The sequence below is a fragment of the Halichoeres trimaculatus genome, unplaced genomic scaffold (genome assembly GCF_033239565.1).
Source record: "Halichoeres trimaculatus isolate MK-OKI-2021-1 unplaced genomic scaffold, fHalTri1.1 fHalTri1_scaffold_17, whole genome shotgun sequence".
Lineage (NCBI taxonomy): Eukaryota > Metazoa > Chordata > Actinopteri > Labriformes > Labridae > Halichoeres > Halichoeres trimaculatus.
The window spans coordinates 22026350-22054261 of NW_027437195.1; the positions used below are offsets into that span (position 1 = coordinate 22026350).

Below are 27912 nucleotides of genomic sequence, written 5' to 3' on the forward strand. Positions count from 1 at the left end.
TCTAGAGGCTGCACACTGACCTAACGCTCTTGTGTCTTTGTAATCAGGATGCAATTTTTAGAAATGAAAAGATTTTAATCTTATTTATTGATCAACATCAATGTATGAACAGGAAGTAGTACATTTATTGTCCTTCTGACGACTCATACACACAAATCCTGGTATCACAAAATATCTCAGCAGTGATGTAAACACATTTACAATGAAGCCGAGGATCTATTAAAAGACTCTTTAACAGGATATCAATGTACAGATGGATTCAGCCAGCAATTAAAGCATTTATTGAAGCAAATCAAGGTACTTCTTAAAGTATAAGTGATGTACCTAAAGACCTGAATGAGGATGTTCACAGTGACCTAAAAAAGCAGGTATGCACATGGTGTGTCCTTGCAGTAAAAGTACTATCCGGTGTTGAGGTTTCTGTTCTTAGAAATGTTGGACAAAAAGCCGTACAGATGGAACAAACATCTGAACCTGCACAAAACAACAAGGACGTTTCATCTTCTACAAAACAATAAATAAGTTGCATGATTAAAAGAACATACAAGTGCAAAGTTCTGCCCTTAAAGCTTGATTGCATGTTTTGAAACAGTTTTGTATTGACCAATCTCAAAGGGATTTACTGCTACAGTACTTTCTGACAGTAACAATTATGTTGAAGGACGGTGAGAAAGTGGAGACAGGATTCTCTACACTGATGGTTTGGTGGAGAAGATGACGTCTAACAGTGAAGTTGGCGTGAAAGTTTCCCTCAAAGATCTGGAAACTTAAAACGCGCGTTAAGTCACAGTCAAAAATAAAGCGATGCTCAGGGCGTCAGTTTGGCGTAGTGGTTAGGTCAAACGGCCCATGTGCTGAGGCTGCAGTGCTCCAGGAAAGCGTTCCAAAAATAAACTTTAGAAAACAAATCAATAAAGCTATGTTGAGCTTCAAAAAAAGAAAATTCAAAAATGTGTTAGCAGGTGAGACAAAAAGAAGTGCTTTATCAGGATAATGTGCTTTGAGCTTAAAGAAAGAGGTCAATAAATCCAAAATATGGATTTTAAAAATCAACAAGATGTGATCATTTAGTTTTCCGTTGCCAGGTTGTAACATAGTTTTAAAGTTTTCTTTCAGTATTTAAAAAATTTGTTTGTTTTTTTCTAAGACTGCTCACTGCATGGTACCAGTTTGGCTCACAGTGGACACAGGTTTGACCCCTACCCTTGACCCTTTGCTCTCGATGCTTCTTGTCCCTCTCCTGCTCTCCAACCTTAAAAAAAAACAAAACAACTTTTTAAAGGACTCTACAGAAACCGCTCAGCACATCACGTCTTAGGTGAGCTCACTCTCTCCTCCAACAGCAGTGGTTCCAAACACGTCCAGTTTGAGATAACATAAGTTCTAATACTTTTTACAATTGGTAAAAACAAACTGATTTTTCTGTGTAGTTTTGGTTTAGTTCCTAGTTTTATTTCATATCAGATCCAGATCAAATCAGATTATGCTGACACTGGCTCACAGGATCTAAAATAGCATGAACTCACGTTAATTTCTTGTAATCAATCATTCCGTAGATATTTTTCTTAGAATAAACTTATACAACTATATTATTTACATATTCTTATTGTACATTTGCAGGACTTTGCTCCTGTTGTGGGACTAATAATGTATAGTCTTATCTCTGAACATGTCTAAAGAGGATTTCTGCTCCCTTTTTTTCCCTTTGAAACCATACGCGTAAATGTTAAAACTTCTGTCAAAGCTCTTTGTAATCTAATACAAGCCATGTTTCCCAGAATCCTCTGGCAACGTCAGAACTAAACCCTAGGAATTATGGGTCATAGCTGAGAGCCACTACCACAGATTTGGCCATTTCAGCACCAAGGACAGCGCCAATATAATGACAAACTACCTTCAGTTTTAACTCCCACTTTAAAAACATGCACAGAAAAAACTTCACTATGAAGCTGTGTGATCCACGTAAGACGTCATGTATCGCTTTAAGCCTTGGCATCCACTTCTGTGTCTTCAGCCTAAAGATGACACCAGTTCTCAATTAACAGCAGATTCCCAAGCCCAATCCTTTACCCCAACACTTGTGCTTTCAGCCGCACTGCTCAGAAAAGACACAAAAAGTGGGAGAACTGAAGGTGGGAACCAAACTTTCAATCAAAATCAAGAGAACTTGACAAGAACATGCAGCAAAGACAACAGGACACTACATCAAAACCGACCACTTCCCCTCCCTCCTTCCTTTCCTCTGCTGCTCATCAAAGGGGGTAAAACTAGTTTGAAATTCAGCCCCAAGAGACGTCACTTCTAAAGCGAGCCTTCCCCGACATGCATGTTTTCTTCCCTCCAAAGCAAAGTAAGCGAGCTGAGTCCCACGGAGCCCATGAGTGGAGCGCGGTATTTTCTTTGGAACAAACAGCACTGCAGCACATCAGCTAATAGAGCCCGGCTCCCAGAGGGAAGCTTGATATAGGACACTTTTCCTCTTCCTCCACTTGAGCTATTAATACACCCAAACAAAAGAAAAGAGGCTTAATGAGGCAGCAGCGGGGAACTCATGCGAAACTCAGTTAGACAAGAGCTTTGTAGTGTTTAGCTCCAAGGATTCCAGCTTTTCATACGGCGAGTGGATCCTCCTTTTGCTTGGTCGTATTGTAGTTGATGCTAAGGGAGTAAAAAGCACAGTATGTTCATCCTGTTGTGCCCTTCTACGCTTGGACCCATTTGGCCAGGTCTTTGTGAAAATGGCAAAAGGAGATGCATAGTTTGGAAGCATGATAATGTGCAGGATGTGGATGTTATAGATCTAAAGAAACTCGCTGGAGGCTTTTAGAAAAAAAACATCTGAACTGGAGACATTAGACACATTTCACCTAGTGGAAAAAAAAGAACAAACAGAAACTGTGACATATGAAGCATTTTCTTTGCATATTTGCATGAAAGGAAAAGTCTCATGCAGCTTAGAGAGCAGCTACCTTGAAGTTAATGCTTTGGTTCAGATCAGAGTGCATTAAAATGGAAGAAGATGAGGGAGTGTATCTAAAGTCACACAGTTAAGTCCAACTAAGGTTTTTTTGTTTCCTGTTAGAGCAGGAGAAACTGTTTCTAGTCACAAACTGAGCACAAATACCTACCCCTGTACACCCAAAGAATACAGATTTCTTTTTATATGGAAACAGACTCATACAGACTAAAACAAATCACAGACTGTTGCATTTACTCGCCTAGCTATCCTGGGTAAAACCAGCGCTGTAGCATCGGAACAATACAATATTTACGCTATTGTAGAAAAGGGGTTTTGGTGTTCAGATAATTTACACCTTAAGGAGTAAAATGTCCCGGATTAAAGCCGGTGTTTTTGAAATGTGCAAGTTAAAAAACTCAAATGGAGGAATCTGCTAAAGATCCAACAAAAGATGAGAAAGAAGAGGGCGGTTTAGGTCATGCACTGGGGACAGATTTCTGAATTAAAGTGAGGATGTCAAACAGTGCGAAGATCACTATTTCAGTCATGCAAGTACAAGAGAGCAAAAGGATTGTTAAAGTAAAGCTCTGAGCTCCTCAGGAACTGACATTTTCATAAAGAAAGGGTGAACTTTGCTCCTTTTTTCTCTAAATGTAGCATAAAATCTCTCCATTTCATTATTCTGTTGCACTTTTTGGCACATAAAACGTCTCATTTCTACCCCGACAAGGAAGTCATTGAAAATCCGCCCCGTTTGGCATCACACAAAACTCAACCTCGTCTAAGCTGATCTGAATTTCCCAACTGGGACTCTGGCTCAATCCAATTGGCTGCTCTGATATAAAGAGACATTTACGTCCTGCACCAAACAAGGCAAATCCAACCACCGGGCTTAATACTGACTGGAGGATCAGACGATGCAGAGCAGCAGCAATAAGCTGAGCCTTCAAAGTAGTCGTCCTCCCACATCAGAGGCAAAAAAAATAATCTAAATTTAGCTCTTCTTGTAGGGTCAGGTCCCATCAGGCAGCAGTGCTCCCTGTACAACAATAAAAGCACAGATTTGGCCAAACATCCTGCATCCACATTTGCTTGCTTCTATAAAAAGATTTTGCTTCTTTAATCCCCATGAATGTGGACGTTTACTTTTTAACTACTGGACAAAGCCGCAGTTAAATCCCCAAACTTAGCCGCCCACATAAATAAAGTCCAAAATATTTTGGTTACATAAATCTAACACAAGTTCACATCCATTAACAAGCTGCGAACGGCGTTAATCTCTTTTTGCCGACAGTAATCTTAAAACGTCTCGGTAATCTACGTAAAGCGTTGATTCTCTATGATAATTACAAAGATGTGTAAACGACTACGTGGAAACAGTCTTTCAGCAGAGAAGGAGAAAACACACACACACACACACACACACACACACACACACACACACACACACACACACACAAACACAAAATGTTGTTTTTTAAAGATAAAGACTCACTATCCATTATTTCTTTTCATATCAGTCTGAACCATAAATAAGTTAACAATATAGCTTATCATAAATAAATTTCAGTCTGTAAAATTCACATATAAATATCCTGCGCCGTCTTCAAGAGACTTCCCGTGAAAAAGGAAGTGGACCCAGTCACGTTACGTTTCTTCTCCCTGTTTGACAGAAAAATAGAGAGCGTCCATGGTGTAAACACGACGACTTTCCCTTTTAGGACTTCTGGAGGCGTGGACAGAGACAGGTAAACAGACAGAGATCGAGCCGATGATGAGACTGAAGGAGTCTCTCCATGGTCTGTCTGGACAGGGGGCAGTAGGACAGCCCTTTTCATGTTGGACGCCAGTGTCGACTGCTTCCTGGTCAGGTCCCTGATAAGTACGGTCTGTGTGTAAAGTTGAGAGAGACGGAAAAAAAGAGGCTATTGCTAGTAATGACTGATTGATTGATACTGAGGTGACGGGTGTTGCTCCTGCTGCATGCTTGGATTTTTGGAGACGTGCGGACGTCCATGCAAGTGAGCCAGAAGCGACAGAGCTGCCGGGGGACAGAGAGGAAGAGAAGAACACCGTCTCTACGTTGGTCCGAGCCATCCTGTCAGGTCGTAAAACTTGTCAGAGCGTCTGTTTCCGCTTGCTGTCTCACTGTCCTTCTGAAAAGTCAAAGGCTGGGTGCGCTGGCTGGTGTTCAGAGTCCGTTTCCAGGGTGATGGGGGTGTTGACAGGCGTGCTGTTGGAGGGCTGCGGGTTGGTGTCCCCCTCCGGGGAAGTCTTCCCCTGAGACTGGGAGGAGGAGGACGAGGAGTGGGTGCTCTCGCTGGAGCTGCTGCGGGTGTCTGTGCTGGTACTCGTCTTCTTCATCTTCCTCCTCTTGGCTAGTGGAGCTTTGTCGACCGTCTGCAGGCGGAAACCTTCTCGCTTACATTTGTTAAATGCCTGGGACACAAAAAGGTGGGATTAGCAAGCCATTTTTAAGGATTTATCTTAATCAACAACAAGACAGCTCTCTTTAGTCTGATACTGGTTCCAACTTGTAGACTGTGAGTAGGTTTTTGTTGTGAGTAGAGATACTGAAGTAGGTTTGTCTATGTCCTCAGTCTAAAATTTGTGTGATCACCGAAATATTTTAAAATAAACATGAGGCTCAAAACACTGAGGACTGACACTAAAACCCAAGTTGTTTATGAAGACTGTCTCGTGTGAATACTACTACAAACTTATTTGGAGAGAGATATTTTTGCTGACAAATATTAAAAAAGAAAAAAAATCTGATATTCATCTCTCTTTTCATTTCTAATATCTATAGAAGAGGACTAGGGTCAATAAAATATTTATTGATTAATTTATAACTAAGAAGAAATTAATTTTGTCCAGCATTAAGGTTACATTAATGAGAAAAGGTCAGAATTCAAATTTTCAGAATCAAAGAAAGTTCATAAAAATGTTTTTAAAGGCTTAACCTTCATTTACCAAAAAAGTGTCCCTCATCCTTTTTCATACATCTCTTATTTCCAAAGAGATTATTTTGAAAATGAAGTTCATACCTTCTTTTTCTTTTTGCTTTTCTCATTTCCTTTCTTGTCTTGTTTCCAAACCAATCATACTCAATTTTCCCCCTTAACTTCTGTGTCTTAAATGCTTGTAAAAAGGCTTTAAATTAATTGTTGGAAACATTCCTGTGGACTGTGATTTGTGCCTGTTTTCATGATTGATGTCTCTGTCTTCATTTTCTCTATTTCATCAATAAATCAGAAAATCTGTGATTGATTCAAAAAGATGAGCTGATATTCTTTTTTATTTTTTTATTTTACAGTTTGTTGTACCTTTGCAATGGTCCAAAAGTCATTCTTGACATCTGATAATCCTATATGTTTGAAATTAATCAGAAATTAACACAAAAATCGCCAAATAAAAAAACACTTTTCCTGTTAAAGCTCCAGTGGGTAGCCTTTAATTGTATTGATCATGGCACATTTTTATGAAAAAAAATAGGTTCTACCTCCATTACACAGCCAATAGTCTTACCTGACGCCTACCCTGTGGCATTGTTTGCAAGCATTAAAAATTACGTGTTTAGGAAATAGTAATTTTTGTTTTCGATGTTGGTCTGTGCTTTAAAATATTATACAAAGGCATTACTGTCGATCTTAGACAACTTCTCAGTGATTAAAGAAATCTTCACAGGAGCTTTAATCTTCCACTTGATAAGCCTGCTGATCATTTCAAAAGAACTTTGGACGATAAAGTTTGTCATACAGTGCGAGCTCCTGTGATTCACTTCAAGCTTGGAGGATCTACTTTCAGATCTACTTTCCCACATCTGCTTGGAACTCAAAACAAAGAGCTTTAAAAATGAATACAAGGATTTCTTTTGGTTATTTTAGATTTTTAGTTTTGCACTTCTTAACCTCTGATCGCACCTGTTTTATTTTTTTTGTTTTTAAAATTGTTTTAATCATGTCTATTCTTTAAACAATACTGTACAATATAATTCTTTGAGTGTTTCATGTTTATTTTAAATTTTTATCTTATTTTACATGCTTGACAACATTGTAAATGAAGGCTTTGCACTCTTAGCCCATAGTTTCAGAGCAGCTGCTGTAGGGCTAGAAGTTTAAACAGCAATTTTACATAAACTACTTAAATCCTCAAAACACGTGTTTCTTACATTAAAGGTAGCTTTGACATAAGTGTGGACGGAGGCAGTGGAGGAGCCCAGGATATCCGGGGTCATGAGTGGGTTGGAGGACAGCTGGCTGTCGTCCTGCAGCCAGGCGTTGTAACGTAGGCCGCACATTTTAATCCTCTTGTTTGGGTCCACCGTCAGCAGCTCTGCAGGAAGAACACACAGATAATTACCCCTCCGAGAGCTCCAAATATATTCTGAGAGACGAGCTGAGCTGTGAAGAGGAAGCGATTTGCTCCTCAGGTAACACAGTCACTGTGAGCTGCTTTGTGGGTCAAAAGTTCAACCTGAGGTCTGAATGTAAACAAAGGGCTGCTGGGAAAAAACTGAAACAAGGACTTTTTTTTTTTAAAGCTAAAACTACATGTGGAATATTTCTTACACTTAAGAGATAATCATATCACTTCACATTACAGAAGACAACTAATCACTTATAGTTCAAGAAACCTAAAGAGCATTTTATGTTGTATAGACTAGTTAAACTCATTGTTTGATTAAGATACTTAAAACAACTCGTCCTATCCTCACCTTGTATAAGGTCCTTGGCCTGCTGGGAAACATTCCTCCAGGCCTCACCGGCGAAAGAGAAGTCCCCGTGCTTGATTTTCTTCATGATTTCCTCAGCACTGGTGTGAGTCAGGCTCTTCTCTTGGCACTGAAAAGGCACCTGGCCAGACAGCATGGTGTACTGCGAACAGAGGAACACAAGCTGCGGTCAGATGACCAAACCTACCGTGCCCAGGCCTGAACGTTTAAAGTGTTTTGTGGATTATGTTGCCTGCAGTGAGAGTGGAAAGCTGCTAGAGATCAGAGTAACTGTTAAAATAAAATCATGCTTCAAAGCGGCTCTTGACCGATCACGACTATGCAGCATGTTGTTGACCGTGTTTGAACCAGCACTAAACAGGAGAGCGGTCTCTACCCAGCTGACTGAACAGGGTACTCTCACCTTGGCCTGCTTACATCCTCCCTCGTATTTCTCATTAGAGCGACAGTGTTTGTGAACAGAGCTTTTGGCAGCGGAGGATCTGCCGTGCCCTGATCTCCTCTCTGTCTCTCTGTTGGCTCACTTTGCTTCCAGGGCATTGTGCACACAGCTTGTCAGTAGCCATCTCATCAAAGCTTCATGAGGCACACTACTCCCATACCCCCCCCCAGGGGGTGATGCTTCGAAACAGCATTTGAACAGAAAGCCCAAAATCTGAACGGATGACTGGCCAAGTACAGAATTCTCTCCCTCTATCTTCCCCCCTCTTTCACCCCTGTGCCTCCTCTTTTCCTTTCTGTCCCTCCTTTCTTTTTTCCTCCTCTACACAGAAAAAGGTTAAATTAAGATGACATTTCCGCTACCAGGAAAACAACGTCTCACATGAGCGCAGGCTTAACCCGCTCAGAGAGGCAGGCTGGTAGACTCTTCACTCGGCGGTGAGCGTTAAACTGTGTCAGCTCACCACAGGATGCTGAGGGTTGGAAAGAGGGAGATGAGTTTCATGCGAAGCAGATCACACGAAACATGCACACACATGCATACATACATGAGCACTTCTACACAGAGTTACTACATAAGCACGCTCACTCAATTACAATCAAAATCAGAAAGCTGATGAAATCATTAGCAACACTAAACTGTAAAAGCTAAATTTAACATTTTTACGCAGAAGCTTCAAACTGGAGTCTTTTGTTTGGTCCACTTTTCAAAACTTTAATTTTATTCAATCAGGTCTCTTTTCAAGACCTCTGTGGAGAGAAAGAGCCTTGTACTTGGTGGGTCTGCAGTTACAAATCCCCCAGCCTCTGAATGGAGCTAATCAATGATGTGTTATTGAGTCATTTCTCGACTGAGCAGCAGCCTGAGCAGTCCAATCAGTAACTTATAATCAGGTCAGAAAGGAAATTTGCCAAAGAGAGCTTTAATGAAACCTGCAGCCATGTCCTAACTTCAGATTACCATTATTAGTCACAAAACTTTTACTTGTGTTTCATAGAAGTTTAGATTCATACGTACACTAATGATTGACCTTATGAATTTTAGAACTGAACAAGTAATGTTTAAAGCGAGGAACAATCTGCTGCCAGGACAACTTTAAGAGTGTTCTTTTAAAAAGACAGGAGGGATATTTTGTTGAAATAAGCTAGTTTGTGTTGTGCTCTGCGTTAACATCTGCAAACTCTGCTACTTTTCAAGAAAAATGTTCTCCTTTAGCAGGCAGTATGGGTGAATATGTCAGGATTTTTTATTTATTTACTTTTTAATCTATTGTGATTCTTTACCATGAAAGACTATCTAGACCTGTAAATGACATTTTTAGCCAAAAGTATTTCTAATCCGATAATCTCAACTGTTTTCTGCTCCGCTTAATATCTTTCATTTAGCCTTGTGTCCTCTAAAGCAGTGTTTTTCAAATTGTTTCAGACCAAGGACCACTTATTTCCCCAAAGAAACTCAAGGACTACCAAGCTTAAAAATAGCCAGAGAACAACAGCCCAAATAGCTGAACCAAAGTATGCATCATACATGTTTTTTTTTAATTATTTATTATTATTAAGCGTTCCATGGAAAAAACACAATTTACTCACAGTCATGGGGTCAGAGTGCAATTTGTCAAAAAAAGACAGGGGGAGTTTTTTTCTTTATTTTCTTTTTCCATGCATCTGTTTATTTTTCTAAACATGAAAAACAGGTCGAACAACAGACCTAAATCTCTTTTAAGTCAAAGGTTGGGCCTATTACCTTTTAAACAGTCCAATATTTATCTGTAATGCAAACTAAAAAGTCATGAAATGTTTAATTTTCTGCGACAGCCACACATGCGATGTGGTTACAGGACCATGGATAAGGGCTGATCACGCTGACATGGCAGAGGATTTAAGAGGAACACGCAAATCCGACTCAACTCAACACAAAATCTCATCAATTAAGATTTCACATCATGTCAAAATAATCAGGTGAAGTCAACAGTTTACTCTGAAGTCAGACTTCATGTGGCCTTTTCAGCTTAACTGTTGGCGCACCATAAGAGGTATTACGCCCTTTTGCACTTCTTGCCCATGAGCAGGGATGAAGAAAAGACTGTTCCGTGTGGGCCTATTCATTCTTTTGTGTTTACAAGCGAGACTGTGATTCCAACAAATTGCACCCTGAGAAACACCGCTCACAAGTGTTTTATTAAGTAATCAGTGTTCATGAAGCTCATTTTCACACCATGAGTTGGTGCAAGGAATGTTATTGTACTTACTTTGGTTTTGTTTGCACATTTAATAAAAAATGTAAGCGTATGTATACTTGAGAACATGATTCATCCCATTGCCATTATGAAAAAAGCGGACTTCTCTTTTATCTTGGAGCTAATTTAATGAATAGACTAGAAAGCACTCAGAGAGTGCAGACCTCCACCAAGCATATTGTGATTGTCACGCAAAACTTTAGTCCTACTTTAATGTTATACTCCCTTTCTACTGACTGTCTGCTACAATTTGGTGTTAGTTGCAGGTTTGTACGATAATGTTTTACCTGACAGTGTTGAAAATGATGATGACTTAGTGCATATTTCATATTCCAGATCTTAATATTCAGAATATTGCCAGGATCTGGATCGTACTTTTACATCTGTCAGAAATTATGGTGACCTTGTCTTGTTTTGTTTTGCAAAGCAATCCTACCATTTATCATGGCGTTATATACACATATGGTGAAAACAGCCCTATCTTACAATGATAAAGAATCCTCTAGAAAAGTCCTGGATCCAGACGGTGATCCAGATTACCTCCAAAATTTAATCACTGAAAATTTCACCAAGATCTGTTCCTTACTTTTTGAGTTATGCTGTTCACAGACAAACAAACAAAAAAACAAACAGACAGAAAAATTCCCCTTGAAACGTAACCTCCTCGGTGGAGGTAAAAATCGTCTCAGATTGATTCTGAATCCCCTCGCTAACTCATCAGTTGACTACTTTGGCACCAGTGCTGAATTGTTTTGGTCTTGTAGCAAAGGACACCTGAAATAGAGTTCAGGAGGTATCCTTTCTGTTCTGGAGTAAAATGTATAATGTCAGCTATTTCTGCGCAAAGTGACAGTCAGATGAAGTCGGAGAGCAGAGGTAGAAAACTCACTCTCACCCTGATGGTAATGATGAGTTTAATAATGAATGATACGCCATCATCACAGCCAAACACCACCATCTTGTGCCTTTCGTTCCCACACCCACTCACCAGAATGACCCCCAGGCTCCACAGGTCACAGGACTCATCATAGCCATCATATTTGAGAATCTCTGGCGCTGCGTACTGCAGTGTGAAGCAGGGAGTCTTCAGGAGCTGATTGTCCGGCGGTTTGAGGCGAGCAAAGCCAAAGTCTATGATTTTTATCTCGGAGTTCTCACTCTCGTCTGTGAAGAGCAGGTTCTGCGGAGCAATTCAAGACACGGACAGCAATCATTTCTTTCTGCTGTGCAAAACTAGTCCACTCGAGAGCTCACTAAATTGGACATCAAGACTCGTCTGACCAGGTACTTTTGACCCACGTTTGGGTCAAAACAATTCGACTCTTGTTTTGTGGAAGATTGCACAGTCAGAATGACAACAGCACGGATCAGACAAAGTTCAGAAAAACACAGTAATTCTGCTTTTAAAGCTCATGAGTTAGAGTGAGCGTGGTCATCGTTAAGACACACACCGTGCTCAGAGAAAGAAGAGTTTGGAGCAAAATGTCTGTCCAATACCTCCGGTTTCAGGTCCCTGTGCACCACTCCCACATCATGCATGTGGCTGACGGCCGACACGAGCTTTCTCATGATGCGGCTGGCTTCTGTTTCGCTAAAATGCTGCTTCCTGCGTATCCTCTCCAGGAGCTCTCCACCACCAAGCAGCTCCAGGACCAGGTACGTGTGGAGCTACAGAGAACACAGAGACACATGCATGAATTATTAATCCATACGTTGTGTGTACCATGGGTTTATTTTACTGCACTATCAGAGCATTTTGATTTCAGTCTATCTTTAACATCGCTTTATTTTTGGCCCAAACAGTGGATTTTTATTTGACATATTAGCATACACATTCAAATGGTAAATTTATTTGCTATCATCCAGATAGCTTTCTTTCCCACTCATGATTATTATGGCTCTCTTTGTCTTTGTTTGCATCTTAACTCTTCTGATCCTTACTATGATTCACTTCTAACTTCATTTCTTGCACAAAGGGTGCAATACAAATATTGTAATCACTTGACTTCTAATATTTACACACCTCACCTACCCATTACACACATTTCTAACTTTTGTAATTTATTATTACTTGATAAAAGGGCAAACATTCTTTTCGGTTTTGCAATTACATCAATAAACGTAAAACAATGAGGCAAATAATGTGTAGACATGACTGAGTGTTAAAACTTTTTATCAAAACATGTCATGTAACACAGAATTAGCCTTAAAAATGTTGACATTAAAAGGGCTGTGGAGACTAAAAGATGAAAAGCTAGAGTTTTTCTGGGATGAAGACTCCGTTTCCATTACAACTTTTTTACCAATATAACGAGATGAGGTTAGGAATTTATTAGTAGTTATTTTGCGCTACGAGTTAAAGTGTAGCAACGAGCAAACTTTGTAAATTCAGTTAGTACTATAGCTTAGCCTGGTGGCTATGAGACGTGTCTGTGACGTGTAACGTTAGTGAATCCTGTGGTTATGTCCTACCAGTGCTCATCTACCAACTCCAACCCCACCAAGTAGAGCTGACGTAACCTCACTCTTCATTCTATAAATTTTATGAGCTTATTATCATATGCTATTATTTTGAGCACCTCAAATGGCTGCAACAGATTGTGATTCTGATCCTTTTTTTGGTGGGAATGCCAAGTATTTTCCAGGTTTGTGTCCATGTTCATGTACTCTTTGTCTAGTAAATTTAAATTTAGTCTCCTCATCTTGCGTGAAGAGACTATCTAAGGTAGATCTAACTGCAGATATTTCTTGCAAGTTGGGGAATCAGTGGAGGCTCTTTTTTTGTTTTAAGCTCATTCATTTAATTTTTTTTTTTGCTTCCTCATTTTCTGCTTTCCATTATCAATAGATAGACTCTGAAGTTTGAACAGACCACTGCAGAATAACTGCTGCATGTGGGTTGGAATGAACATCAGCACAACCAGCTAAGCCTGTGTTTTCAGAATTAGATTCCCTTTATCATCATTCTATCCGAATACAACAAAACTAGTGTGAAAATCAGTCAGTGAATAAATGTGTAAAGAAAAAGACGTCCAACAAAAATAAAACACTGGACAAAATTGAAAGTAAAAAAATTAAAAGATAAAGGTGGCTGAGTGGTTCTAGCTTTTAGCCCATGCTCTATCACTCTCCTCTTCCGTTTTCTGTCAGACAGTCCACCTCCAGTGTCCAAAAAGTTGCTTTCAGCAGAGAAAAACACAGATCTCTCTTCTCAGTGCAAAACCTTGACCCGTACGTGCCATACATCAATCCTGCCTGACCTGACCAGGAAGCTGAGAAATGGCGTTTAGAACATAAGTGTCAAGTAACTAAGTAAAAATACTTTGTTACCTTACACAAGTTAAAATTTTGGATATCTATACTTCAACAAAAACATCAAATACAAACAATGAGAGCAAACTTTGCTCAGTAAAACTAGAATTTATATAAAACATGGAGATCGTATGTATGTGTATCATAACTTAATGACTGTGAAACAACCTATAAAGTTTTTAAATTGATTACTATCTCCTCATGTCTGCATGAGAGGTGGGAGCCATTTGAACAATCTGTAGTGACTATTGAAAAATATTCTGCTTGAATTGTTCAACCTGTTTTTTAAGTTATGATCTACCTTAATCACAATTTGAACAATAAGTTAAAGCGAGGTTATTTAGAGTTAAAGAGCCAAGTGTCTGACTTAAGTTTTTTCGTTGCATGTTAAATTTAGCTCAAAAACAGCCCTTCCTCGCTTCATCCTTGATCCCATGACGGTAACATCAAACCAAACAGGAGATAAGTCCAAGCAAAAGGGGCAAAACAAAGTGCGAAGGGAATAATGTGTCTGGGCAGCAGGGTAGAGTTTCTCATTAATGCTGGCTCTGCTTAACAAAGGCGGGACGGGGCTGAGGCGAAGCGAGGCAGCGCGGCTTTGATCTGGGTCACAGGCCTCTGAGGTACACTAATAACCCCACTGAGCTCATCAGGGCTAAAGTGGTGCTCCTGGGCTTGAAGGAGCACAGCTAATGAACCTGTGCACAGTCAGCCACATGGACACACCTTCAGAATAACCGAGGTAAGCTTCACTTGGAACGCGTGCACTCTTAGTTTGGCTGGAGTGTGCGTCTCTATTAGCAACTCCAAGTAAATCTGGGTTGTTACCATTCAGCGCTGCAAAATGGATGTTTGTGCAGCTGCAGTTTAAAAATACGCCTGGTGTGAAATCTATCGAGCTCAGAAGGAGATGTTTATGGGACAATACGAGAAGAGATGGAAAGAGACCTCGAGGGCTTACAGCATCCCCATTAATCTGCCTTGTTCCACTTCCAGGACTTAATAAGGCTGCTGTCCTCGCAGGCTCCACAGAGAGCCATGCAGAACACAATTTATGCCGGCAAATGTAAGAGCAGCAGTTGGCCTCACCTGGTCGTGATAAATTTCATGGAGCTTGACGATGTTAGGGTGGCCGTCGCAGAGCTTTAGGGCTGCTATTTCCCGCTGAGTCTGAGCCTCCATCCTGCAGCAAACACAAGCAGGAAGCCAGATAATAAAACACAACATAAACAATCACATAGAGGAGCGAGTGACACAAAAAAATCAGAGAGGAGGTTTCCTTCAACTTGTTTCCAATCCATCCTGATGAAATGTGGAGGAGTTTCCAGCCAACAACCACAAAGTTTCCACTTTTTGTTTTACATTTCTTCAAAAAACATTTCTGCCTTCTGTGCACATCTTTGAACATCCTCTTCAGCTTCCCACAAACCTCTTCCTCTTCCTCTCCACAAACTTTCACACCTCTGGTCCAACTTGCTGACATTTCTTCTTTCAAAGCCAGGTTTATCAGTTATTTAAGCACAATTCTTTCTGCCCTGGTTTGAACATTTTTCAACACGTCTCAGTAAGAAAAATGGAAGCTGTTTTCAAAGTATGAGCTGCTCTAAAAACTTCTTGGTGCCAGACTGTAAATAAAGGTAGATGTACAAGTGTGCGCTTTAAAAAGTGAAATCAAAGTGAGTATTTGTGACCCCTCTTTAGTGAGAATTTTCATTTTAAGCAAAAATAAGCATCATTCACCTGACAATGCCAGAAAAAGTTATTAAAAGACAACAATGATCCACAATTTTTTTACTCTGCAATAATAAAAATAAGACCTTTTCCTGGACGTATCAGGTGATTGTGGCTCATGTTAAGTCAAATAAGTAAATTTTACCAAAAATAAGACAAACACTTGCTTTGATGTCGGTTTTTGCAGTTTAGTTTAGTGCTGCGGTAAACACATCCTTGCTTTTTTGTTGCATGTGAGCACATCTGGGTTTGTAATCAGAGCTGTATATATACAAGTGGTTGGTTAACATACAAGTTGTTTTTTTTCAACCAGCAGCTTCTGACATTAAGCTAAGCAAGAAGAAATCATGAGAAATCATGTAATCAAGTAAAACTGAACCCCTACATCTCTGAGCTCATGTTTTTAGTCCTCATTTCAGTCATAGGAGAGGGAGAAAAGGAGGATGACTGATTCATCCAGTCAGACTATAAACATCACACAGAGGTTGACAAACACATCTGTGTGAGCGCGCTGCGAGCTCGTACCTCTTGCTGACTATCTTGACTGCGTACTTCTGTCCAGTCTTCTTGTGTGTGCAGCGTCTGCAGATGGAGAAGCTGCCCTCTCCGAGCGCGCTGTCCCTCAGGTCCATCTCGTAACTCATGTAGAAGGGGGAGTCCTGCAGGAGGGGAGGGGTGCACGAAAAGAAGACTTTAGGAGTTAAGGAAAAAAAAGAAGAGGAATACATTTGTTGCACGTAAGCTTAATTAAGACAGACTCCAATAAAACTTGTGTTAATTTAAATACAAACTTAGAACAACAAGTAAGAAAAAAGGGTTTGTTAGATGATTTCTGTGTTGTAAAAGTGCTTCTTGGCAATAATAGCAACATGGATTCGCGGGATGAGCAGCAGAGCTAAAGAGCTGAGTATGTGGGTTGCACAATCTCTGCCAGTGCCAGACAGCTTCTTCTGCTGCTGCTGCTCAATCAATCAATCAGTCAGTCTCAATTATATAGCGCCAAATAATAACAAACGTTAACAGGTCTAAACTCGTAAATGTTAATAAAATTGTATTAACGGAAACCCAACATCAAGTTAGGAGTCTTATCTCATCTTAACCCACTACTACTGACTCTCGTTTTGAGTCAGCCCCCCCCTCCATGAACATGGGTCCTGATAAAGGGGTCAGTAGGTGCCTGCTCCTAAAATCAGTCTGCCATGTTTGACTGATCTAGATAAGGCCTGTGCGATAGGGCAACTTCAAGCTGTGGTTCGCAAAACCACGTCACAACCACAGACTATATATGGACAGCGTGGCTCTGCCTTTTACCATTGTATGGTTTTAATGCCAAAATAACCCTGTCTGGAGCTCTGCAGTCTTGTAAGTTTGCAGCCAGAGTCTGTGTAGTAGAGAATTTGTGTGGAGCCATAGTAAAAACAACAGGAACAAAAAGTTTTATTTCATTCTTTCAAAACTGTAACCCCTTCTTAGCTCACTTTCCCAACCTAGCTTGCTATCCTTGAAAGAGTTACGCAAAAAAGACAGCTGTCAATCATCATGAAGCAGGACTTGAACACAATGCAGCCCAACAATAACTCCATATCACCTCAGCATATAGATGTGAGAGACATTTCAACAAAGTGTATTTATTTTTCATTTTTTAAAGTATGACCACAGCTTCAGTCAAACGAACAAGGGGGAGACCGAGTTTTTGACCTATACAGCGGCCAGTCACCAGGGGGACCTCACATCGAGCCGAGCAAGATGATGCCCATTTTTGTTTTTTTACTACAGTCTATGGTTGAGATATTTTAAGGACTAGGCCCAAGTACCATCCCAAAAATTAAGGTAAAGTTCTGTATTACAAGGGGGTGTCAGAGACCAGCCATGAGGAGGGCCAAAAAGCCAAGTGGGACAAATCACTCCCTACTCTTGCCCTGTTTCCTACTCTATCCACTGTCCTCCTCTAACCAACGAAAAAGCGTAAAAAGCCCAAAACATAACTTTAAAATAAGACAAAAAGAAGACCACTTCCTTCTTCATATTTTAATCATTCAATTTGCCAGTTGAGAATCAATGGCAGAATAAGCTGTGTGACGTGCAAATTTTTCATAATCCCAGCCCACATATTCAGCTCTTTTGCTCATATTGCTTAAAAATGTGGCACCATATGAAAGGAAAATAAACAGCCTTTACAGATCTAAACATAAAATTCCTAACCTCTCATGCTAAGAGTATATAAAAGAAGTTCTGTGGTGTGATGAGTCTCGGGTATACTGTGTAAAGGTTTTGCACACTTCCTATGTGACTTCTCTGTGTGTCATCTCATTATGATTTCAGCTCTATGCCTGCTCTTATCTTTTCTATACCGAATGCTCTGACTAACGCTGTTTGACTTAATGAAACACGTGTATTTCCATACTACGTGTCAACCTCTAGACAAAGGCATCATTTACAAAGGTGAGGAGTTAAAAAGTCTTTTATTTCTTCTCTCAATACACGTCTGACATAGAGGTCAGTGTCACAGCATTTATAGAACTGAATATGAATCATATCGCTACTTTCTCATTAACAATTAACAAAAGCCTAAAATCCTCCCTCTTATCTGGTTCTCAGTATAACTGAGCTGTATTTTTGACATTTAGAAGCATTACTAAGACTCTGAGTGTCAGTGTTCATACAGCTGGACTGACTGATCCCTCACACTAGGTTAAAAATGAATCAACTTCACTTTTTATGTGCTTGAATTCCCTTCTTTTGTTCCACATTGTTAGCATTTTGATTTTTTTTTATCTCAATTGATATCAAATCCCCTTAGTTTTGTCTCTTTTTATAACTCTCTTGTTTTATTTTTCTATGAAGCGCTCCAATCAATGCTTGTCATTTAAAAGCCTCCATAAAGAAAAACAACTTTACTTTTAAATAAAACCTACTCAACGAGATTACAAAACTCAACTGTTGTAGTTGAAAATGTTTTTTTTTTAAAAAAATGCGTCACAATATTATGATGATCTTCAACAGCCAATTTAAAAAAAAAGACAGAAAACGCTCCGAGGCGCCCAGAATACGTCTCTTGTTGTGTGGCGTTGTTGTCAAGTCCATTTGTGTGGGAGAAGCGAAACAATGAAGTGACAAGTAAACAAAGCAACCAGGCTTTAAAATGTAAATATGCAAGATCTGAATTAAGATAGTGGAGACGACTACGAGACAAGACGGACTGTTAACAAGCTTCCTGTTTGTTTGTGGGAGAAAGCAGCACGCAATTCAGTGAGTGGAGGTTTTATTGGGATTCTGACACTTTGATTTTATCGATGCCTCACTGCTTGGCTGAAACTTTCCCTCCATAAGGAGCGGAAACACTCGTGGATACTGTAGATTATTGAATTTCCTCTTTCAATGATTAAATGTTTAAAAGGTGTTTCCTTGATTTTTTTTCCCCCAATTAAAAAAAAAAGTTTCTGAACCTTGACTGCTGATTCTTTCAATTATTTATCCAAGCCAAAACAACAAATTGAAAAAGTCTAATACTTATTAAACCAACTCAAATTTTAAAGCATGGCAAGCTAATCCGAAAGCTTTTTATTGCACTGATCCGTTAATTTACAATCAATACAAACAAAATGTGGACAAAATGTGAGAGTAGTAAACCAAGTAGTATAGTAGAGGAGGAAAAAGAGTTTTTGTTGAATAGAGAGGAGGGGAAAAGTCTCATCTGTCTGACAGCAGCCATTAGCTTAAGTGTGTTTGTGCAGGGGCATCCGAGCCCATTCATCTTACCTTCATCATGGCGCTGCGGGCCACAGCAGCAGAGCCCGGCCTCTCCGAGCCCCCACACAGCTGGACAGGGTCGTCCATCACCACATTCCTCTTAAAGAGGATGGAGGGGGCCATGAAAGAGTAGCCCTGCGCAGAAAACACATGAACCCTTGCTGTTTACATTTGACTGGAGGACAGGATGAGGGCTGAACTGTGAGACAGAGGGAAGGAACCTTCCATCCTTCCATGCAGCATTAAAAAAAATCTATTAATGATACTTGAATTATTGTAGAAATGGAAACTTTGAATTGTTGTGTGTTTTTCTTCTAAAGCACGCCGCCAGCTCAACAATGAGCCCATTCTGTGAACGTGTGAGTGACAGCGGCTGTCCAGCTGTTACTATTGTTAGACCTGTCATTGTGCAGCGCTGCCTGCCTCATTCCAGCTGTGGGGAGCCCAAAGCTTTGAACTGGCATTAATTCTTCTTTTCCTTTTCCACAGACACACACACAGCTGTGTGGTATGTGGTGACAGCCATGGATGGACGGAAGGATGGATGTTGAATGAATGAGATGCCCCAAATTGCCAGGCTTGAATATTTGATTGCTCTGCTGTGAAATTACATCTTGGCGCTCTTAATGCAATTTTAATTTTGTTTTGTGAGGCACGGTGGGGGAGCAAGTGCGCGATTTTAAATTGGGATTGCTGTCGTTATCTCAGAGATTGCTAGGCTTGCAAATTATAAAGACCACAAAATTTCAGACTGTGTGAATGGCAGCTGAGAGCGAAAAAAGCCAAGATGAAGTTGGCAATCAAAGACTGAAGGCGTAACCGAGACAGACGTGGTGATGCTCTCAAAGTGTAACCTTTTATTCCATGAGAGAAGCCCGTTAATGGATCTATTGATCTGCCGCGCTCAAGGATCCAGAAGGCAATCAGAGTTGAAATTTCATGCAATACATCAGACAGCCATCAGCTGGCACGGAGCTGTGGGCCATATTACGGTTCAAAGCTACATCAAAAATAGTCATTCACATCTGTTACTTCAATGAGAGCTGCATATGGCAGCAATTACTTCAATAAAAGAGCCTTTAGTCAATGTGAATACCAGTGCACACAGACAGACTCATGTTGACTTACAGCAACCTTTTGAGGACATTCACAACTTCACTTGATTACTTCAATTGCTGTGGAGTATGTCAAATATAGTCGCAGACAAAAAGTGGGAGATGTATAATGCGATTTTTCATGCGTGTCAACATTTTCACACCGCCTGAAACCAAAGACAGGACAAACATCGGATCATAGCAGATGCAAATATCCGATGCTGTCCTGAGCGTTGACCCACAGGAAGCACAAAGGACGGCTGCTTTCCAAAAGTCGACTGCTCCAATCCCAAACTGTGGAGATAAGAGCTCCTTTCTGTTTTTTAGCATCCCTCCTGCTCACAGAACAATGAGAGAACAACTGCCCGATGAGCTGTGAGCTTCATTAAATGACCCAGTGATTAAAACCTAAATCAAAAGTTGTGTTAGTCCAGCACTCCAGGGTTTTACACTCCACTAAAAGACACTCCACTGGAAAGGAAAACCCTGACATCATGTTATTGTGTTTGAAAATAAGGGGACAAACAAATGTTATACGTTAAATGTTATGCTATATTACGCTATGTTATGCTACGCTACATTATGTTACATTACATTACATTTATTTATGAAAAAATACTCTCTGTGGCCTTGTTTGGCTTTTTTAATCTTTTGCAATGCTTTGGAGATTTTGAGGGTTAAATGAATGTTCAAGTTCTATGTATGTTTGTTGATGTAATTTCAAGTTTGATGTTAAAGGGTTTCTTTAAGTTTATCTCAAAGAAGGGCAGTATGACAGGCTTAAAGCGTCAGCCTCAAACATTTACTAAACAAACAAATGTATTTAAAAAATGTTTTCCATTGTTCAGTCTCTGTGTTTTATATGTAATTTATTAACTATTTTAGTGTTTTTGGTGGAGGGTAATGGTTGGTTTACATCAAAACAAAGGCATATTTTACCCCTGAAGGCAATAAAACCATGAATCCAAATGGAGACGAGTAATAAACAGTAAATAAATGCTTGATAGAACCAAACTAAAACAATAGAAAATACTGCTTTTGTGTTATCTATTAACAGGCTCTTACCTGGAAGATGCGGTCACAGTTCTGGGGCAGAGCTGCGGGAGAATACGTGGGGTCCATCTCCGTAAACTCGTCTGCAAAGTTGCTAACGTCCAGCTCGTCACGGATCACCGGTTTGAACGGGGCTGGAACCTTTTTGGCTGCCAAGTCCTCCCAGTTAATTTTCTGGTATTAGGAAAATAGAGAAAAATGAAAGGGGCTGGTATTGGGACAGGCTTGTGTACACATCCTTTATCAGATTAGAAGTAAAGATACCTGCAGGGAAAAGACAGGTTTCAAAGTTCAGAGCTTAGATAGTATGGGTTCAGAAATGTACTGACTGGTTACAGATCATCTAAATTAAATTCATACTACTTTATATTAAACACAAAATCTTGATGGACAAATCTAAAATTAACTATTTTTAAAGTGTAAATTGGTTTACATTTTGGGAATCTTAAGTAAAAAGTTTAAAAGAAGAATTAAAGAAAAAAGGAGTAGAATGAAAAGGTGTTTACATTAGAAGGCAAAAAGTTGTTCTGGAAAAAGAATATCTGCAAGTTTTGCTTGGTTTAAAACAGAAGAGGAAGAATAACACTCCTCCTCCTCCTCTGTTGGCCCCCTTCTAATTGAAACAGCTCATACAAACATGCAGTTTTACTAAACGCTCTCACTCAAACCCGCCTTTGTGTGTAGTCTCAGCCCACCCTGCCATTTAGCTTCTGTAAATATTGTGAAAAAGTGGAGACAGGCAATGAGATCCACCTGGTAAAACGGGTGTTTTTTCACGTTCTCTGCTCCATTAGGACCTGAGCCCAGTCTCTTCTTCGGATCTTTGATGAGGAGTCTCTGGATGAGGTCTTTGGCCAGCGGTCCCATGTCTTTTGGAAAAGGAGGATCCTTTTTGGAAATCCTCCTGTGATGAGTGAGACAGATATGGTCAGTGATTAGAAGTGAAGGAGAGCTGAAGACTCTGGCTGCTCATCAGAGAGAACCCATACTTGGCGATGTCTGTGTGCGAGTTCTCATCCCCGTCGACGGTGAAGGGTGATCCGCCAGTCAGGAGCTCGTACATCAACACGCCGAGGCTCCACCAGTCCACCGCCTGGAATTCATAAGAGCAACCACCCGTGACTTTGGCTTCACAGACAAACACACAGATCTGACTGAAGAGCATAGACATTCAGGACACAGGGAGGAGCGTCTGATCTGCTTCGTTTCATCAGACAAACAAGAGGGGAAAAACACAAACATCAAACTGTAAATCACCTTGTCATGTCCAGACTCTCCTCCCTCCACTATTTCTGGAGCCATGTACTCGATGGTGCCACAGACGGAGAACGCTCTTTCTACCTGTGTAAAGAAAACATGAGAAATATGTGTGACAAAACAAAGCAAAGAAACAGTTTTTTTTTCGCTGAGTAATGGCATAGATGTAGTGGTGTGACACGGTTTTGATTTGTTCATAGATTAGTCTAAATTGCTCCTGAGAGGGTTTTTCCAGTGCACAATAATCACATTTTTGTATTTTGACAGATAGTATTTGGTTCTTTTTCAGTTTGGATATTTTGGAGATATATTTAGGATTCATACCACACCTGATCAAATTCTTTACTGAGGCCGAAGTCAGTGAGAACTATGTGACCACTTGAATCCAGCAGAATATTCTCAAGTTTCAGGTCCCGATAGACAATCCCAAGCTGCAGAAAGAAATCCACACACGGGCGATTGAGACATAAAGCATGTCAACAGCAAAGAAAAAGCTCTGATTGTGCTGAAGGCGGAGGTCACCTGGTGTAGATGCTCTAGTGCCAATACAATCTCTCCACTATACAAGGCTACTTCTTGTTCCTTGAAGCGGACCCTCTGCACCAAATGTGTGAAGAGCTCTCCACCATTTACATAATCTGTGGCAGAATATATAAAATGTGTCGAGGTTAATCCAAAATAATGTAAATTAGTGACATTTTTCTAGAGGGAAGGGCACAAGCTGGAGCTCAGCTTGTTAGAGTCCTTTTTGAAGATAATCATTAACCTTCTCTTGTGCTTGGATAAACATATCACAGACAAAGAGAAACTGCAGGGCTTGAATATCAAACCCCTATAAAATGTCCTCACCCAGAATGAGGTGCAGCTTGGTATCCGTCTGGAAGGCGTAGTGAAGTGTGACAAGGAACGGAGACTGGCGGATGTGCTCCAGCACTTGCCGCTCCGTCCGTGTGTGTTCTGCAGTCTTTGCCTTCTGCACAATCGTGGCCTTCTTCAAAACCTTCATGGCATAGAGCTTCCCAGCGTCATGACCGCTCACTTTCCTCACCAAGAACACTTTGCCGTACGCTGGCGGTAACAAAATAAACAGTCACAAATTGCATCAAGTTTTAAAAAACAAGATATGTTGTGTTTAAGACAAAAAAGAGACATTTACTCACCTCCTGTGCCAAGCACCTTTAACAGCTCAAAGTTTTCAATGCCTACTCTCTCTATGTGGCCCGTCAGGTTGGCTAGAGTCAGAGCAGAAATCAAATATTAGTATTAGAGGAACATGTAAATAGCTCATTTTATAAAACAAAACAAATGTGTCCAGAATTATTCAAAAAAAAAAACAAAGATCGTTTTCCAGTTTATTTCTAGCATTAGGAAAAACACATGTATTCCCTTAAGGCTGGTATGTGAAAGCATGCTTTCGCAATATCAAAGAGAAATTTGACCTTAAAAAAACAAAACATATTTTCCACATGAAGTCATTTTCCACAGAGGCTTATCTGCCCCACACTGGTGGATTTTTATTTATATTCTATGCCCAACAGTTTGTGACCATTCTCTGCAGATGTTTTATAAATCCCCTGCTTTGCAAAGCTGACCCCCAAAGTTATAACACTTATAAAACACACACACACACACACACACACACACACACACACACACACACACACACACACACACACACACACACACACACACACACACACACACACACACACACCTTTTTGTTGCAGTCTGATTTAAGAACATGATGTTCCAGTTCAGTTACAATTGTCAAGATCTTTCTTAACCCCACGGAGATCAGCACCTGCGCACTGATTTGCATATTCATCTTTGATTGGCGGTAGATTTGAAACTAGACGGGATAGAGTGTTTTTTGTTTTGCGTTTCAAATCTGGGGAGTTGCACAGACAGTTCACACGTTCACCATGTCCCAGGGCTCTTTTTTGTTGCAGTGATGGGTTTGTAAAAAAAATACATAAGAAAGCACACAAATCAAAAACCTTAATAAAAGAGACCACAAGTATTTGCAGCACTTCCTGCGTCATATTAAACGTCATCACTTTGGCATTTGTGGTCCTCTGTTCTGAAGTTTCAACTCAGTAAAAACATTTTTTTTTATTTCAAATGCACTTTTTAAGGATGATGTTTTTGTGCACAAAATATGGGTTCATAAGTTTCTGGCACACTTAGAAATTTTAATGCACTTTTGCAAATAGTCCTTTTTGATGTTAATTTTGTCTTTGTAAATTTAGCACCGTTGTTAGTGTTTTTTAATGAGTTAAAAAATTGACTATATCTCAAAAAGAAAATTATGTACAGACTCAAAAAAAAATTCATGTGATTTTAAAGAATAGTGAACAACTTTTTTTACATTTACAAAACAAAACAAAACCTTTTTTTTTTCTTTTACTTTTTTTGCACTTTTAAGCAATTTGTTGAAGTAGGTAAGACTGAAGTCAATACATATTACTAAAACTTGGGATATAAGGATTGGGAATACAATACTGATGCAAAGCAAATAAAAAATACTCCATAAACTGCATTACAGTATGTAAAAATATAAGAATATGTCCTGGCAGACTTCCACAATGTTAGCTCTTAAAGGGTTATCACTGTCTTAAGTGCATCCTAATAAAGAAAAGGGTGAAAAGTTGGGTTTATAAACCAGCTGACCAAATTGTTATTCTCACTTGTTTTCAATTCCACTGATGAAACTTAGTTGTGAACACATCTGAAGTTGCTCAGCTCTTAAAATCCATTGCTGACAGAATCTAAGGACTTTGCATCCTCACCAGAAGGCACCTTACCTTGCATCACCTTACAGAGCCGTCCATGCTTTTTGTTTTGTAACTGGTGCCCACATTATTAATTATGTATGCTTGCATTTCATTTGGTTCAAAGAGACTCTCAGCCTTGATGCTTTGAAGCTAATCGAGTCAAAAAGGGGTGGAGGAGTGGGCTTTACACTGGAGGATCAGAGACTAAAAACACTGAAGAAGTCAGGTCAGTTTGGGCAACTTGTGATGGTGGAAGTGTCAAAAACACATGCATGATCAGTAAATAACTTCTACAAAGGTCGAAAAGTAACTTCTGTACTCGCTCAAATATGCAACAATGTCAGCAAATCTGTCAAACAAACTTGCTGCATCACACAGGAAATCATTATCTCCCACCAAAGATCCCCAGTCCACACTGTCAGTGACTCCTCGTGTCGTCCCTAATCACAGCTCTCCAGCTGACTGAGCACGGCATGCTCTGAGACATGCATGTCCATTGTAGTGAACGCATTCCTTCTGTCTCGCACTCTGAAAATAGGCTACTGAGCAATTAAAACGGCTGATTTAATCCTTTCCGCCGCTTCTCCTGTTACACACGAGAAGGAATGGTGCAACTATTAGGCACCCGGATTGTGCAGCGCATTGTTTCGAAACAACACTGCTGTCCTTTAAATTTAAGGGCAAGAGGTTCAGATTACATAACACCCTAGTCAAGCTCGCCCTGCTGAGGCCAAGTTTGATTTTGATGTTTATTAATAGTCTGAGAAAGAGGCCAAACAGATGATGGCCCACAGCAAATCAACAGGGGAAGTATGTAGTAATCAAAAATAAAAGTGACTATTACTAACAATATTTAACATTCAATTCATTAAAAAGCAAAAACCATAATCAATAATCATTTAATGGACAGCAAATAATCTGTCGGCTGTGCAGTAGCTGCATGCATCCTTGATATCTGAGGATAGATGAAAGATTCTGATAATGTTGAAGACTTGACAACAAATGCTGTGACACTCAAGACAAACAGTTTGCTGCTTCTAGACTTTTCTGCATAAAAAGTCCCCAGTCTTAGATTGCTGATTTGACAACAGAAGCAATTTGAAGAAAGATACTGCAATGAGCAACTTTTGGGCATTTTGATGATTGATCCTCATGATGTGAAGCAGACTAACCTGCTCTAAGAGTAATCATCTGTTGCTGCTGAGTTGCAAAAGCAGGGTTCTGAAGTAGAGTTAAGTTCAACAAAAGAACGAGTGACAACTAGACAGACTGCATGTTTAGGGCAGGGCAGCAAATGGGGGTGCAGCATAGTCATGTTGCAGCCTGAACAGCAGCACTGTATCATTATAAACCAGTTGCAGCTGTAGGCAGTGTGCAACTTCATTGAGCAGCCCTCTGCACAAAACAAACCTCCTCAATGGAGGCTACATCATGAATGCTTTGGATTTGAGACAGTAATTAGGACTGTATGTCCTTTTTATCCTTTTCTGGAGTCTTCCTGTAATAGTCCTGTCAACGCTCATACATTAACTGCTTTTATTCAGCACCTTTCTGACATTATACCACGGCCTAACAGAGATTGATCACTGTTGATGTGACATCAACGTTTCACTCCTGTGTAGGGTGCAGAATGAAGCAAGCGTGTTGTCAATGACAGCACTGCAGCTGTGTGATGACTAGGGAGGAGTTAGCAGTGACCGCTAACATATGCAGCCAGGGACAGGAAAACCAACAGATTAAGCAATAAACGATAAATGAGGGCATTGGCGATGGACTAGCACTGCTAAAAATCTCCATCGGTTGTCCAATTCGGCGTAGTAATACGTCAACACCTAGCTTTAGCTAATGTTATTAACTGGACTGACCACGGTTATTAAGTAGCAGTTTGCTAACGTGAGTAAAACGGTTAGGTAACCTTAGTTTGCGTGAGTTAGCAGAAGCCTCACAGGTAATATCATTCTGCTAACGTTAGCCTTACTGTGCCATTTTTAGACATATTAACGTTAAGGCTGTGTTAATGTTTGCGCCCATTGACAGAACAGTTGACACTTTCAAGCTAGCCAGCTAACATTTCTCCAGGGCACGTGTGTCCTCACGCAAAACGCTTCTTCAAATGGAAAACAGTACAAAAAGTTTGGGCAGCTCACAGCTGACTTACCATTTTTCAGCTCATGTTTCACAGTAAAGAGGTCACCTTCTCTGGAAGATCCCTCCATCGGGGACGGCATCGTTATTTCGAGTTCCAATTATGTTCAAAGATGCTTTCAGGCAAGGTTACGATTACCTCGCGTGCTAGTTTTCCATAGTAGCATGTAGCAATTCAATTTCTAGGCGATGAAATCAATCCCCTGTAAGTTAGCCGCCAAACTGACAGATGTAAACGCAGAATACTGCTACTGGACGTAGCAGTAAGCAAGCCCAGGAGGAAACACTTGCTTCTTCCACAGAACACCACCACTACCACTACCTTCGCAACCAGACAGTCCCTCTTCTCTGATTGGAGTTGCTATGTGAAAATCTGATAGCTAATTGGATGTTTTTTCAGTGACGACACTTGATCCCGCCTCCA

At 40.2% G+C, this 27912-nt stretch overlaps 1 protein-coding gene across 1 annotated transcript; it reads right to left on the reverse strand.

Annotated features, from left to right (window-relative positions):
* Window positions 1–114: 114 nt before the first annotated feature.
* Window positions 115–27841, reverse strand: rps6ka5 (ribosomal protein S6 kinase, polypeptide 5). The gene is made up of 17 exons (XM_074691724.1): window positions 27502–27841; window positions 23730–23801; window positions 23419–23637; window positions 23092–23207; window positions 22899–23000; window positions 22570–22653; window positions 22302–22405; window positions 22066–22216; window positions 21325–21486; window positions 19175–19300; window positions 15941–16074; window positions 14774–14867; window positions 11870–12040; window positions 11361–11552; window positions 7677–7836; window positions 7131–7294; window positions 115–5398 (listed from the first exon to the last, which is right to left on the reverse strand). Exons 1-17 carry the CDS (start codon window positions 27569–27571, stop codon window positions 5105–5107), a joined length of 2415 nt encoding a protein of 804 aa, XP_074547825.1. The 5' UTR covers window positions 27572–27841; the 3' UTR covers window positions 115–5104.
* Between the last annotated feature and the right edge of the window lie 71 nt (window positions 27842–27912).

Excerpts from the sequence above, each read along its gene's own strand:
- rps6ka5 (XM_074691724.1), bottom strand. The coding sequence starts at position 27,571 with ATGCCGTCCCCGATGGAGGGATCTTCCAGAGAAGGTGACCTCTTTACT. Across the intron at positions 19,301-21,324 it reads ACTGTGACCGCATCTTCCAG|GGCTACTCTTTCATGGCCCC; the intron begins GTAAGAGCCTGT and ends TTTTCTGCGCAG. Across the intron at positions 5,399-7,130 it reads ATGTCAAAGCTACCTTTAAT|GCATTTAACAAATGTAAGCG; the intron begins GTAAGAAACACG and ends TTTGTGTCCCAG.